Source organism: Haemaphysalis longicornis, unplaced genomic scaffold, assembly GCF_048455015.1.
Source record: "Haemaphysalis longicornis isolate Haplotype H1 unplaced genomic scaffold, Haemaphysalis longicornis Haplotype H1 scaffold_7, whole genome shotgun sequence".
Classification (NCBI taxonomy): Eukaryota; Metazoa; Arthropoda; class Arachnida; order Ixodida; family Ixodidae; genus Haemaphysalis; species Haemaphysalis longicornis.
This window is the reverse complement of record NW_027526422.1, coordinates 106,650,435-106,666,241: the sequence shown is the minus strand read 5'-3', so window position 1 is coordinate 106,666,241 and position 15,807 is coordinate 106,650,435. Positions and strand designations below refer to the sequence as shown.

Below are 15,807 nucleotides of genomic sequence, written 5' to 3'. Positions count from 1 at the left end.
TAGCTTTTCATTATAATTGTAGATATAAAATTTGTTTTTGTGTTAGATGACTATATTCAAATATATTTGGATTTTTAAATTTGATTGTTTGACAGCTTTTGCAAAAAACACCGGTCTGTGGCAGAAGTTAGGACCACTTGAGGTTTGTACTTGGAAGACAAGACCGGTTTTTCTGGTACCCACATTCCTAGCTCAAACTTCAGATGGTCGTAACTTCTGCCACGGACCTGGTGGAATGATAGCGGTAGTCTCATTGCACTCCTTGGTTTGTGCACAGTTCACTGGTACATTGTTGAGGTGCATCGCTCCATGGGCATCGGCAGGGAGGAGCACTTGCCCCCCTCCAGCCACACTTGCACTTGCTGCTTCCTCCTAGCCCTCTTCCTCAAACCCCGCCATTCAATGCCCCTGTCGAGACAAAATCCTGGCGACGCCCATGCATCACTCCATCAGTTTTTTTTTTACAAAAGCTGTCAAACAATCAAATGTAAAACTCCGAATAAATATGAATGTAGTCACTTTACACAAAAACAAATTTTGTATCTACAGTCAGAATTAAAAACTACATATGTCCCCCAATTTTCATCATCATCACAACTGTACAAATAAACTTTTTTGGCTTAAGACCAGTGGGCCCCCCTAAAGGTACGTACTGAGGCTTACATAAGTAATTTAAGCGTGCTAATGAAAGAAGCAGCAATTGGGCAAGTAGGAAAGCATGTTCCCACTGAATCTCCTCTTTCTCTAAGCACTCCAATGCTTAGTACGTTACCAAATGCTTAACTATACCTTTCTGAAAAGAAAAAGAACATCTTGGGATACAGTAGACAGTTACATGTTGTGTGTTTCCCTTTCTTTTCATCTCATTTAAGTTGTGCCAGCAGTTTTGTTCCCTTTTCTTCTGTGCCATACTCCAAGTAGAGGTGTCCGTCGTATGCGTACGCAGGAGTGGAACCCCTGGTGCCGCGAGATCCCCTGGGTGACGTTCACGTCGCACCACCTCCACACCACCGCAGTGGGCAGTGCGCACCACGACGTGGGTCTCTTCTCACGCGCCTTGGTTGAAGCGGTCACGCAACTGGACTTGTCGCTGGCGCCGCCGCCTTCGCTCATGCGCTGTGCCCCGTGCCGCGTACTGTACGAGCCGGTGATCGTGTGCAGCTACCTGGGTGTGGCGGCCGCTTTCCACAACACCACCCAGCTGGGCTTCTTCAAGGCACGTGGCAAGGTCAGCTTCTGAGCATCGTCTGCGCATGCGCAGGAGGAGCCGGCGGTGAGCAGATGGCGAGCAGAGGGAATTGCGGCAGATGTAATGTTGTTGTTTAGATGGAACTTCAGCAGATGTCATGTTCTTCAGGTGGAACTGCAAGAGCTGTGATTTCTTCTTCAAGGGGAATTGCAGTAGATGTCATGTAGTTCTTCAGCTGGAATTGCAGCGGCTGTCATGGTCTTCTTCAGCTTGAATTGCTGCAGATGTCATGTTCTTCGGATAGAGTCGCGGCAGCTGTCGTATTCTTCTTCAGCTGGAAATGGAGCTGCGGTCACGCTCTTTTGATGGAATTGTAACAGCTCTTCTGTTCTTCAGATGTAATCACACCAGCTGTCATGTCCTTATGATTGCAGCAGACGTGATGTTATGCTTCAGATAGCATTGCAGTAATTGTCATCTTTTTATAATGAAATTTCGACAGCTGTAATGTTCTTCAGGCGCAACTGCAACGACCGGACGGTTCTTCTCAGACAGAATTGCCGCAGTTGTGATGTTCGTTAGTTGAAATTTCAGCAGCTGTCATGCTGTTGAAATGAAGTCGCAGCAGCTGTCGTGTTCTTCAGATGAAATTGCAACAGCTTTTGCCGAGGTCAGCTTTTGAGCACTGACCGTGCATTCCCAGCGGCGTGCAGACAACGAGCAAATAAAGCTGTTACTGAGGTTGAAGCATAGAGGAAATGAATCAGATAGGGCCAGTGTCAAACAGACGACAGAAGCACAAAACTATGTGAGCAGAATCACGGCAAAGCTGATGAGACTGTGCCTGGCCCCTTTCTGTGCTAAATACTGATCGAACCAATGTTCTGTGATATATATGGAGCTGCAAAAGTACCTACTCATAGGGCCCATTTATCGAAAAACAACTCCGGACTTGACCCCTGGGTTTGGAAATTATTGATTTGCCTGCCATCTATCGGCATGAACTTGAACTAACTAATGAGGTGCCGTAATAACTAACATTTTACTGAATAAATTAATACTTTTAAAGAACGGCCTTGCATGCAGGTGTTGCACTCCAAAGCAAAGTTTCCCAACTGTCGTGCATTGAAGGACTCTGGGCCAAACTACTTGTGCAGAACAGCCTGCTTTCAACTATCATCTAGTCTATGAAAAAGACGGCAGGTGGCAGGCAGATGCAGGCAGCTTGAAGCTCAGCCAATTCCAGGCACTGAGGAGTCGATGAACAGCAGACTGAGTGTCTCGCATGGCATTCCGATCTCTCATATCGTTGATTGTGAATTTTGCTTGCCTCTATCGGCTGGGCAGGCAACCAAGATAGCACCGCACACCCTTCAATGCATTCGAAGGAGGGTGAACTTCGTGTGTTGTGTGAGCGAAAATTGAGGTGTGACGGCAAAGTTTGCGTGTCCATCTGCGTCACTTTGCAACAGAGCGAGCGGCTGAAAGCGCAGAACGATAGAGTGGAGAAAGCTGCCTCCAAGAGTGGATAGACTGGTGTTTGCAATGCTGGCGCTGTTGCCCGAGCGATGACGAGTCGGAGCGCGGCTCGCCAGCTGCCTCTGCCTCAATGGGCCCCTCCTGTAACAATGCATGATAAATGTGTGAGAAACGGTGCATTGCAGACTTCCGAAGCCAAAGCAAGGCTTTCGCATTGGGCTGAGACTCAAATTCGTGGGGGAAAGGGATGAGATGATCACGCATTCCTGAAGATCTGCCAGTAGATCTTCAATTGATTTTGTTTTCTGGATAGCTTCTCAGTATCGTCCCCTCGGTGAGATGCACATACCAGGGTTGTGAACGCAAGTGCAGCGCGATTCCCCGTTGTTGGATGTTGGTCGACTGTTTAACTTATGTCGGCCCTACATGCTGTTGCTCTTGTTCAGTTGTCGGCTTCTTGGCCCTAATGCGGGCCGTGCCTTCTGCAGTGTGCATTTCTAGTTGTGGTTTCTGCCGCTGTCACGGTGGAGCACAGTTGTGTCTTTCTGCATTTGAAATGTGTGTGGCTGAGCACTCGCATAGAAGCAATTGTTAAAGACTTGCTCAGTGTTGAAGCGAGCTTCTGACATTGATTCTAGCTAGTCGATGGCATACGAGATCGACTGTGATGAATTCTGCTGGCCACTGTTTTTATGTAGAGTACAGCCAACTAAGTTTAAGAAGGCATAAGCAATAGCACTGGCAGGTTGGGGTCGTACGTTTCTTGCGTACGTGGAAGAGATTTGTTTTCTCAAATTATAGGCAAGGTGGTTGGTTTGGAGTGATCAAGATAAGTGAATGAAAGTGTATGGCCCAGAGCCTAGGTTGCTGTAACTTGTAGCCAGCGCTGCGAAACAACACAATGGTCGTCTTGATAGTCTAAGTCAGCGTGCTTTTAGTTCGAGGCAGTCAGTTGATGACAAGTCAGTGTAGTCAAATTACCGTAGCTGCTTAGTAATCTCTTGTGCCCTCCTCGCAATAATTCCTGTTGTAATATTGATTCCAAAATCATGCTCAAACCTCTAAGCTTGTAGCAGCTCACATTGCAGGCGCTTTTATCTTCCCTGCTTTTCCCTTAAGCATGTAAATAACTTTCCATGTGCATTGACTGTCGTATGTATTTCACCGGTAGCTAACAGTGTGAGAGCGTGTTTTTTGCCTTTTGCTTTGAATGTGACATATCTGCTGATGAATCTCCAGTGGCTGCCGTGTTGATGGAGCGAGCTCTGCTACCTCCGAAACTGCCCGTACCATTGTCATTTGTATCATATTCTTGGTGGTTCTGCATTGGTGGTACGGGCAGTGGCATTTGATTGCATGCTCTCAATTTCTATGCAGGGTTTTCTCAAAGCTTCAATTGTTTTATGGTATTGTCCCGAATGGGTTTTGAAGTCACCTTGTGCAGCGATTATGCTCATATTTTTGAAGCATGACAATGACCCGCGAGCGTTTTTTCTGTGCTTCAAACGTTATTTGCGGGGATCACTGATCCGAGAAAGCAACGGGTGGCGGCATCCGTTTCTGTGCCTCCGTGATTCTAGATTATCCTCACTTGTATTTTCACTCATTTGGAAGGTCCAGGTCTGCTTTTTTAGTCTTGGGTGTTTCGTATCGTGCAGTATTACGTGTAGCTGAAGTTTAGCCTAAGACGTCTCCTTTCTTAGCAATCTGATTTTTACAAGTTCGTGGTGCCTGTGACGACTGCTATGTCAACCAGAGAAAGCTTGCTTGTCGTGGTTTTTACCAATGTCTGTCGTAATGTGCTGCTTGCTTAGTGTGCGTAAATTGTCCCTTATTTCCACTCACAATGATATGGATCACCCTTCAAGTACGATAACGTTGTGGCTGTTTGATGCAACTTTGCCAACTATCCGTGTTTACAATGAGCAAATTTGTGACTGTACTTAACCTTTATTTTGCCCCTATAATAGTTGGAGAATTTAGTAGTATGTTATTGCGACATAATTTTGCATCTGCAACGCCAACGCATGTGCAAATGCACCTCTGTAGAGGATTGGTATTGCCTAATGGCTGTCACATTGAGCTGCATGGTATAACAGGGCTCATATTAGTCCCTTTTTTGACAGAGATGGCAGTGACGCTTGTTAGATTTACCGTGTGGTGACCTTCATCTGCCCTTGGGTCATTCCCCTGTAAAGCATGCTTTAGATTTATTTACTGAACAGTTTAACAAAAAATTACACCCGAGAAAAAGCAGCCAGCGTCCATATGAGCATCACCCAGTTCTAGTCACGTGATTATATTACCTGGTCATTTTCACTGCTGGAGATCTTAAAGTTAGTACTAAGTTGAGTAGCTTCGAAGCTAGTAGTACCACTTCAGTCCTTTTCCATGACCGCGATGAATGAAAGTCTGCTTGGACCCAGTGGCCAAAGCACGGGTTTTAGTTTGGCCAATCCTAGCATTGCAGTTTGCGAAATATTGACATTTGGCTCTCTATGTGGAAAAAAGCGTGAGAAAATAAGGCATGAGTTACAAAGGCAGAGGACAAGAAAAACCGTGGACATGGTTTTAAAATTGGGGGTGGGGGCAGATTTTTCAGTCAAGCATCCCAAATTCTGTTAAATTGTGATTATAAAATAGTAGGGATGGGCGAATATTCGGTATTGTCGAATATTCGATCGAATAGCTCTCTATTCGTTATTCGCTTCGATCCGAATGCAGGTATTCGATATTTTCGAACTATTCGATGCTCCCGAATAGGCAGCTAAAAGCCAAGCTTTTCGGTCAAGCTTTCCGAGAGTTACCGCCCCCAGGCTTGGCTCAAGACCCACCGACGCGGACATTTCTATTATCAGTGCCGGCACTGCCGAGTTGCTGCCTTGCCTAGAGGTTCGACGAAGCTCTCGGCCGCCAGCACACTTAAGTTAAAAAAATAAAGGCGGCACTGATACGACACCGCTCCGAACATAGCGGCACCAAGCCAGCAGACTTGTACAGGCCGCCATTTTGAATAGGCATGCCGCCATTTTGAATAGGCTCGCACAGTGCGGCAGTACGCCGCACTAAGCGAGCCTATTCAAAATGGCGGCCAGCCACTTGCGCTTTGCTTGGCTACGGCCGAGGATACTAGTGGCTACAATACTTCTTTTTTTAGCGGAGCTTCTAGGCGGCGCTTAACTCTGCGAGTTTCTAGGCGGCGCTTAAACTTGTGAATAGCCGGCGGAAACTGCTGCACCTAGAGCATGTGGCGCAACAGGCATTTCTTCATGAAAACTTGTGAATACAGCAAAGGAAAGCTGTGTGTAAGATTTTGCAATAAATGTTCAACTGGTAATAGTTTTACACAATGCTGTGCCTACGTGAGTTCTAATTATTAGAAAAAAATGTGTACATTAGTCAGGTCACAAGTTGCTCATTTGTCTTTGTGATTTGCAATGTGTACTATTCGAACTATTCGATTCGAAATTATTCGACCAAATCACTATTCGCTTCGAATTCGCTTCGAACCTCAAAATCTATATTCGCCCATCCCTATAAAATAGGTGTTGTAGCTGGCAGGTAAACTTTACCATGACGAAACAAACAAAATGTCTGTGCATTGCCCTTTGCTATAGCAACCAGTTTGCTGGTATCCGTTCTCAGCTGTCTGGTCTTGTGGTCTCGTGCTTTTCGTTATACAGCGACACCCTAACAACCTGCCCACTCGTTCTTTCTGTGACCTTTGGTTTGCGTAAACCTGGCAAAGTAATCTCTGTCTACACATGTAGGAAAGAATCTTATATGATCAGTTGGAAAAAGTAACTTGTGATGAGTAGGCATTTTTGGCGTGCTAGCATTCAGCAGTGAGCATTCATTTCTTGCACAGTTTTTACGGTGCATATATGTACTCTCATTGAGTGGTCTGGATCACAGGGGCACGCATTTAAAGACAAGAATCCTCATACTCAGACATGCACTGTTATTACATCTACTGCTGTTTAAATGTAAGTGTATGAGAGAAAAGGTTGTTGACTTTCATATTTTTAAAATTTTCATCAGACATCATTTGTTTGTATTTTTGTTTACCACATACTCCACCACATTGGGGTGGAAGCTAAGGCGTTCTGATATTGTGAAGGAGGTTATTGTTTTGCGAGCAACTCTAGTGCTCACATTTTTTATTTGATGGCAGAATGCAAAAGCGTCCCTCCATATGACGTTTGGCAGTAAGGAGGACTCAAAGCAGCCTTCCGATATAGTGCGCGTCATTGTCACAAGGGTTCTGATCTAATCATGTGAATTTTTGTTACCTTACCACCTTTTTGTGGACATGCCAGTTTAGCATTTATTTGGCTTTCCACTGCCAATGAAAAGATACACGTATGGTGTTGGTTTTTGTTGAGGAATGATTAGCATCTGTCAGCATTGCTTAATGTTTTTTTGCTTAATGTTAACTTTTGGCACCTGGCGTATATATATTTTTTAAATTTACGTCATAAAAGCAGTAATTCTGCCATGATGCAGATTTCATATCAACAAGATTCCTCAGTGCATGTCTGGCATGAAACTTGTGTTCCAAACAATGTTGGGTTGCAACAGATACAATCTGAATGCTGTTCATATCTGTGCATAAGATTCACATGGCCAGTATCTGCATGTAACGTTAACAGGGAGTTTCACATGAATATGTTTAAAAAAATTTTATTTTGAGCAAGTTCTCACTATAAAACCCATACGCATAACCTAGAAGAACCAGAAATATGTTTTGTTTCACAAAAGTTTTATTATGAAGACACGGTCTGCATAGGAGTCCTGTTAAAAAAAAATCTACCTGTATCAATATTTTTAGTTTTGTTGAAGCTGCTGTTCTGGTTTAGTGCAATTTTACAGGGTTGTTTATGGGTGTTGTTTTATTTCTATATGTTAGGAGGTGTATTATGGTAGGCAAACCAAGAATTCTGACCATATTTATATCATTGGTTACTCTAGGCCGTGACACCACAGTTTTTGTTAGTGAGCTTTTGCTCCCTTCCTCCCTCCGATTCATACATCTGTAAGCATCGTGGAAACCATATATCGTTTGTTCTTTTCCTAACGTTCCTGTGATTGTTGTGCCAGGTTTTATGGTACGAAAGAAAGATAGTATTAGCCACGAAAAAAACAAAATTGATTAAACTTGCAAGTGCAGCGTTATGATAAACTGACATACATTACAACTTGGATATGTTTTATCTGGTCTATCGCCCTTTTAAGAAATTTCATCATGTAAGTTTATCATAAAAGAAAAGGCCATCAATTAAGTTGTTTTACACACACATTCAGCTGGCAATAGTGTAAGGTCAAATGATTGTTATTAGTTTGTGTTGTGCCACGCAGTCGCAAAAGTTTCTTCGTGGTCAAAGCACTATTTCACAGCTGTTTAATTCAACTGTCGGTTTGTCCTAGCTGGTACTATTTTGTAGTCTGAAGGAAAAAAAAAAAGCTTGCATGGTCTTGAGGGATTACAATCGTTCATCCATAAGACACCAGCTTTAGGTATGGGTGGTGTAGACATCGAAGTTTAACTCTGTTGTGAAATTGAGGAACACAGCCCCTCCATTCGTGTAGTAGCTCTTCCCCCCCTCCCCCCCCCCCCCTTGAAAAAAAACTGTTACTGTATGGCATGTAGTAGCGTCTACGCCATTTTCTGCTGCCTATTTTAATGCATTAAGGCGCTTTGGCTTATCTGTCTCACTTGACTTTGTTGATAAAGTGCCCTTCAGTAATAGGACTCAGTTCATAAATTGTACGTGTGGTTCGAAAGCTGTTGTGGTATTATATTGCAGCACAACCAAAGCTTAATACCAATGACACAGCTAACTGCTGAGCGCAAGCTTCAGACCAAAGATACTCTTTTTGGGCAGTTACTTGTATTTATAAATACTACCAACTTTTGCCTCTTCTTATATGTATGCACAAATTTTCCTGCGATTCAAACTTCTCAAATAATAACCTGCAGTTTCCCAGGAACTTGAAGTGACACAAAGCTGGTATATATTTATGCTTCGTGCATGCTGATCTGAGTGACCTCAATGAGGAAGGGGAGGTCACCGCTTGAATTTCCAGGTTTTTGCATCATTGCTTGTACATATCAATTGCATTGCATTGTGTGCTAGCTCTAGTGATGCGTAAAAATGTCATTTGAGGCTCACTTTTGGTTCGCAAACTCGATCTCTGTTTACATGTGTTGTATAAAATGCGGTAACGTGTACCATTATGAATGTGTATTTGAAAATTACATTCTAGTCCTTGTGTTGGTGTGTGTCAGAGCTTCTATAGTCAGTGTGAATCATTACTCCAAGTGATGACAGACAACATGATGACTCGTGTACGAATGATGAGTGGGAAGTGATCAATGTGCTAATAAATTTTAGGGAAGTGCGGTTGTATGGGCCGCAGAACTGTACTGTGGTCTGGGACACTGCTCTTAAAACAACTTCCTTTAATTTTGAAGTGAACTCTGTAAAACTTGTCAGTCTTGCCCCCCCCCCCCCCCCCTTGCTGCTTTATTTCAAACGTGCCATTATTTTTTGAGCCAATGAATTAGTTCCCAATGTAATTAGAGGTAATTAGCTATTTCTGGAGGAACAATAGACAAAACAGTGTTAGTTGTAAAACTGTAATCTTTATGTTTTCCAATAATATGAACCCTGGTGAATGCAGTAAGAGAATTGGTTTTTTGATGCACTGCTTGGAGCTAATTTTACACCTCAATAAATTTCAGTAGCACCAGTGGCAGGGAACCATTTCGAATGGCCGATTCAAACACCCAAGTTTAATGAGCTGTAAAATTAGTTCCAACTGGTGCATCAAAAAACTGATTCTCTATTGCATTCACCAGGGTTCATAGTATGTAAAACATAAAGATTACAGTTTTATGGCTAACACTGTTTGTCTATTGTTCCTCCAGAAATGGCCAATTTTCTCTAATTATCTTGGGTACTAATTGACTGACTCAAAAAATAATGGCATACTATTTTAAATAATAGGGGGGAAGCAGCAAGACTGTCAAGTTTCACAGAGTTCACTTCAAAACTAAACCAAGTTGTTTTTAAGAGCAGTGTCCCCCCTTAAATGGGATACAGATTTTTCTTTGGGGGTACGCGGCAAGTTCTGTGTTCATTAGAGTGCGGCCAACACATCTGGAGGACAAGGGCTGCTATATGTGTGCCTGTATCAGGATTTCTGTAGTCAGTTCCTTCCTTGGTTTGGTGTGACGCATTGCTTGCTGTCCTTTCGTCATCCAGGACAAGAAGAGAGAGCAGTGTTTGGTGTACCGTGGTTATGTGGTTCCTCTTTTTACTTTTGGTATTTTCAGTTCAGCATGCACTCCTAAGTACACCCTTTGTCAAAATTTTGTGGGCCAATCCTGAGCCTTCTTGACCACAACGAATTCAAAGAATCAGCTTTATATTTAAATGTGACAAAAATATTTTAACGCAGTAAGAAAGAAAGGTGTTTTCTCTACCTTTCCTGCATAGAAAGTTTCAGCCTTGCTCGGGACATAAGCTTGTACATTGAATTTTTTGAAGCCTGCGCGTTTCCGGCTTGGCCCACAAAATTTTGACAAAGACTGTACATCAGCCTCGCTAAAGGGGCCATAAAGATAAAATACAATTTTCTTCGTTTGAAAGAACTGGACTACGGAAGCAACTAAGCTCCATTACAGCCACAAAAGACTTTTATTTTTACTGTAAAAATGTGAGAAATATCGAAAAACTTCCAAATTTTACACTACAGTGGCATATTATTGGCCAGGATTAAAAAAATTTTCAACAATGTGTTAAGTGCGGGCTACCATTCAAATGATACAATCAAACGCAACTGGACGCCCCACTACAATCTACTATAGTCATGTTTCTTGGTGGTTGTTTACGTCAGCATCCATCAATCGCAAAACAACCCAGGTGAAAGCAGTATTTTTTCTAGCTGCATTATTGAACCATAAATTTCTTATAGCTAGACATAGGCAGAATTTCTAGCTAGAAATTCAATTTACAGGTCATTTCTAGCTGGATTGAGATTTTATTCCTACTGGCAGCTATGTATATGCTTCCAGCTAGCATTTGTCAGTCCAGCTGGAAGGAAAAAAAACCTGCAAGCTGGAAATAGTCGTCCCTAGCTAGACTAAGCGTTTTTCTAGTTAGAAGCTGTCAATTCCAGCTGGAATCTATAAATCTAGTCACAAATTAAGGTGGAAATTATGATTTCTTGCTAGCAGTGCTCTTTCCATTTTCACGGGGAAGATTCTTGGACATCATAAAGATACCGCCGAAAATTGACTGTGGAGCTGCCACGATTTCGTACGTTTTCTTTAACATATCTCAATTATTTGTTTGAAGTTTGCAATAAAATCGGTATCATTGTGATCGGGACAAATCGGTCTTTTCAACGAACCAAACTGGTACTATTTTGTCATTATGGCCCCTTTAAGATTGTGTCGTTTGCTGCCCTCTCTGTATGCATCTTTGGCAGCTGTGGCCCCTTGCACTTGATGACAGGTTGTTGAGTGTGCATTAATTAGATCACGTTATCCTGTTAAAAATGTCTGGCACGCATTGTCGTGGTTGTTTCGTTTGCGTGTGTGAGAACACGGCTGCCTTAAACTCGGTGCACCCAGGGGAAAACAAAATGTGGATAGCCTTTACTTCCCAGTGCCTGCATGTGCGCGTTCCCACCGACTCTTCCTGCTTGTCAAGGAAATGACCTGAGGTGGTGGTGGTGTTATGCGGGTTGAGAATCCTCGTGTTCCTCATTGATGTATCCTTGATGTTCTTTTTTTCTGTTATGAGAAATAAACACTTATTTTGACCAGACTGTACGCTATTCTTTACTGGGCGTTTGTATACTGGTGTTGGGGGAGGAGGGCAGGACTCGGAAACTTGGCATACTAGGATCAAAAGTAAGAGCCAGTGCACTTTTATGCTGATAGAAACTTTTATGCTGATTATTAATTAATTGTAGGGTTTAACATGCCGACGCAATGCAGGCGATGAGGCGTGCCGTAGTGGAGGGCTCCAGATTAATTTTGACCACCTGGGGATCTTTTACATGCGCCGATATCTCGTACACACGGGTGTTTTTGCTTTTCGCCTCCATCAGAAAAGCGGCCACCGCAGCCGGGAATCAAACTCGTGGCCTTATGCTGAATCGAATATCGAATGTAAATTTCTTTTTACAGGCTTCGATTTTTCATAGGTAGGGGTGTGCGAATGCTGAATAGTGACTTTTGAATCGAATATCGAATCGAATTTGGAAAAAAAGCCGAATGTCGAATTGAATATCAAATACAAATTGCTTTTTACAGGCCTCGATTTTTTATAGGTTTTCGTACAAACGCAGGAGCTACTTTGAATGTTTGAGAGACATGACGTTTTTTTTTTTTTCAACCCGGAAAACACTCTTGTCAACTCTCATCGTCGGTACTCCAGGAATCTGGAGTGCGCACGATACGCATTTGAAAAAAAAAAAAAAAAAGAGACTTGCACTAGACTTGCTGTACTGCAATCATAGGCAACGACTATACAGCGCCTCGTAAGTCAGAAGCGAGCACTTTGCAGGCATGAACATTATGACACGAAAACATGGCACAACCACAATCATGGACCATGATGAGGCACTTCTTCGGAAGCGCGGTGGCACCATGAAATGTAAATAATTCATAGTGGAAGGAAAGCTCGCACTGCAGTCAGCGTGGACAAGCCTGCGCTATCCACTGTGGTCTAAAAAACAAACACAGTTACCATACTCCAACTGCATTAAAAATAGTCAGAACCGCTTTTTATTTTAAATTAACTGAATGGCTGCCAAATGGCAGCGGTCTTTACCCGAAGCTGCCCTAACAGTAAACATCCGGTCGCAGAATTCAAAATGGCAGCTAGAGCCTATGGCGACGGCTCATAAAAAGGGTCTTATTGATGCAATCGCAGATTACTCCATGCAGTAGAATGCAGCGGGATCCACGCAGCGGGATTTACGGCCTCTGCAAGGCGCGCTCGTCAAAAGTGATTTAGATGAAACTTGCCGAGCAGACAGTGTAGCAGCAGTGCGCTAACGTGCGCCGACGTATCTCGCTTTCACAAAGCCAGGGAACATTTGAAACTCCACTCGACTATTCGAAAAATCAAATAGTAGCTATTCGATTCACGAATTGAAGTATTTGTGGAGGTACTATTCAATTCGGGTTCGAATATTCTAGTATTCACACACCCCTACTTTTATGCTGATATGCGGCAGATACTTGGCTGCGTTGGCATGGTGGCCGTACAATTGTTGCTGTTGCTCACTACGTCATGAGTTGCTACAACATTTCGGATGGAGGCCGATCACAAAATCACCTGTGCAGTTCTTTGTAGTACTAGTACCATTGTGAATTCAGTCACGGGAGCAAAAAGTGGGATTGTCAGTCTAATGCTCTTTGTGCACTTCCTTTCTCTATGCTGTAGTTATCGTGGGAGAATTTGGGGACGGATGTTGAAACATGTTCAAGCTACCCGGTTTTTGTAAAATCCGGTCATGGCCCCAATCTCGCTATAACCTATCATTAAAAAGCAATTTTCGGATAGCTATCTTGAAGTTCTCTCACGGATAATGTCAATCTAGCTCCATAGACTAGATGCAAAAACGGCACCTCTGCTGCTCTCATAACCTTTCTCATGCATTCTAACCAGCCCAACCTTTCTTACGAGTTCTAACCAACCCTAGAAGAAATAATGGCAGATTGCTAATGGGGTGTCTCGCTTTTTCGAAGCATTCACAATTTGCAGCGCCGTTCGCTTTTAATACTTTGGCCAGCATGCTTTTGTTCCAGTGGTAGCCAGTGTGTCACGATGGTCCCCAGCCATGCACTGTTGGAGCTGACATTTTCGTGAGGCTGCAAGGTGCCACTTTCAAATAAAGGAAATGCACACACTGGTCATTGACCACGCACCACGCGATGCCTCCTTTACGGCACTGACACTGGGCACATTTCACTCCCCTCTAGGTACAAGCCCACCACTTCCTGTATATGCCAGTCTCATATACTGGTGAAGAAAGACGGACGATGCGCATGTCAGTCTTTCTTCGTCTGTTTATGTCTATTCAGCGCAAGTTTCGTGATACATAATGCACCAACTAGCCCAACAGCACATCATATACTGGTTTGCCTTGCTTTGAAATATAGCACTGCACAGGAACGGGCTGACCCGAAAAGCCAGGCCCGGACCGCGGACCGGGTTAGGCAGGCCGAAGCGTTTATCGGCGGGCCCAGGCCGTGCTCTGGCTCGAAGCCAATGGGGTGGGCTGGGTTCGGGCTTGAAGCCATAGGCCTGAGCCTTTAAAGGAGCCATGAAGAGAAAATACAACTTCGTTTAATTTGAAAGAACTAGTTAGGATTCAGTATCTCACTCGGCTTCATTACCGCCACAAAAGATGTTTTTTAACGAAAAAAAAAAGCCAGAAGTATTCATAAGCTTTCAAATTTTGCGCCACAGTGATGAATGACGTCATACGGGCCAACAATAAAACATAATTTTCAGTGCGTTAACTGCACGTTAGCATTCAAGTGATGCGGTCAAATGGAACTACAGGACCCATTGCAGACGTCCAGTCATGTGTCGTCGCGACAGGTCAGTTAGGCGGCCGCCAATCGCACAAACAAAGTTCCGTGACGTCATAGAAAAGTTGCGGGAAATTGGCTAGGGGGTCGCGACTGCTTCACACGTTTTCTTTAATATCTCCGTTATTTGTTGGAAGATTGCGATGATATTGGTATCATTGTTATCGGGACTAAGCAGTCTTTTTAATAAACCCAACTTGTATTTTGTCTTAATGGCTCATTTAGGCTTTATTATCGCACATGGTTTTGTTTTTGTGGTTATCTTTAACTTTTCTTTTCTTGCTCCTCAAGCTGTACTCCCCGTTTTATAAGCACCCTTTATTTCTCTTTAAATCCCTACTTTCTTACTTGCCATGCATAGGGTAGCAAACCGGAATGTAACCTGGTTAACCTCCTTGCCTTCCATGTACTAGTATTATCTTTCCTTCCAATTGTTCACGGCCATGTTTGTGGGGATTCATGCAGGAGGTATGCAATTCTCTCAAGTTTATGTTGGCTCGCTTTTCCCCCAAGGTAGACTATTTATTCGTGGTGGCAGGGAAAACGCTGTACATAGATTTAAGATCAGTTCCCTTTCCTACACCTCCTGAACGATCTCTTTACAATGGTCTACCTGGACATGATGTTTCTCCGGGAGTTTGTAAAGTGCCTCTTTCTCCGTGTACAAAGCTGCATGCTGAAATCTCTCCCGTAAAGATCGACGTGAATGCGTAAAAGAAATAACTTCGTGTATTCCCTGAATTGTCGGCTTTGTGGGGTCCCGGAAGCAACTAAAAATTTTATTGACTGCATAGAAATTATAGCGTTCTGGGATAACCTTTAAAGGACACCCCAGAAGTACCTCGACTTAAACACCCCACAGCCTGCGACACTGTGTAGCTTCGTGCGATGATGTGCCATATATACGACCTTTTTTTGCTGGTGGCGCTACATAGTTAACGGATAAAAAAACGCTCACGTTCAACGGACAAGTTGAACCAGTGGTATCCAGACGCCGACGTCGCTGACCGGCATAATACGGCAGCCACAACAGCCTTCTAATGGCGCGAAATTCGAATAAAGTGCTTTCTCTCGCTCTTACTCCGACATCTTCACACAAACACACTTCCAATTCCCGCAACCCTACATAAATACTACCCGGACATCTACCCAACACCACAGTGCCCGCACTGCGACCAGACGGGAGATTTACTCCACATGATGTGGCACTGCACACAAAACCCCAACATGAAGAACATCACAGCGAACAACAGATCCACGACACAATGGGAGGCCACCCTGCTCAACCCGCATCCAGCTTGCCAGAAATGGCTTGCGGACCGGGCTGAGAGAGCTACTCGTCGACCACCGGCAGCCCCGGATTAGCGGGCCCGACCATGGCTCTGAGCAATTTTTCTCTTTCTCTCTCTCTAGGTATCACTTTTGGTAAATAATAATTCAGCTGAATAGTTGCTGTGGCCAAAATGATTCTACACCTCATTTGTATCCTGTTGTTTCGATGCTCACCATTGCCCCGTTA

The 15,807-nt window shown here is 43.6% G+C and overlaps 1 protein-coding gene across 3 annotated transcripts in view; it reads left to right on the top strand.

The window, feature by feature from the left end:
- The window catches only part of LOC144146784 (tumor protein p63-regulated gene 1-like protein), a 44,027-nt gene extending 34,852 nt beyond the window's left edge, over positions 1-9,175 (top strand). For all 3 annotated transcript variants that reach the window (XM_077678714.1, XM_077678713.1, XM_077678716.1), the window contains one exon: positions 947-9,175. In XM_077678714.1, coding sequence (XP_077534840.1) covers positions 947-1,240 — 294 coding nt within the window. In that variant the 3' untranslated portion in view covers positions 1,241-9,175. The remainder of the gene's footprint in view (positions 1-946) is intronic.
- Positions 9,176-15,807: the final 6,632 nt, after the last annotated feature.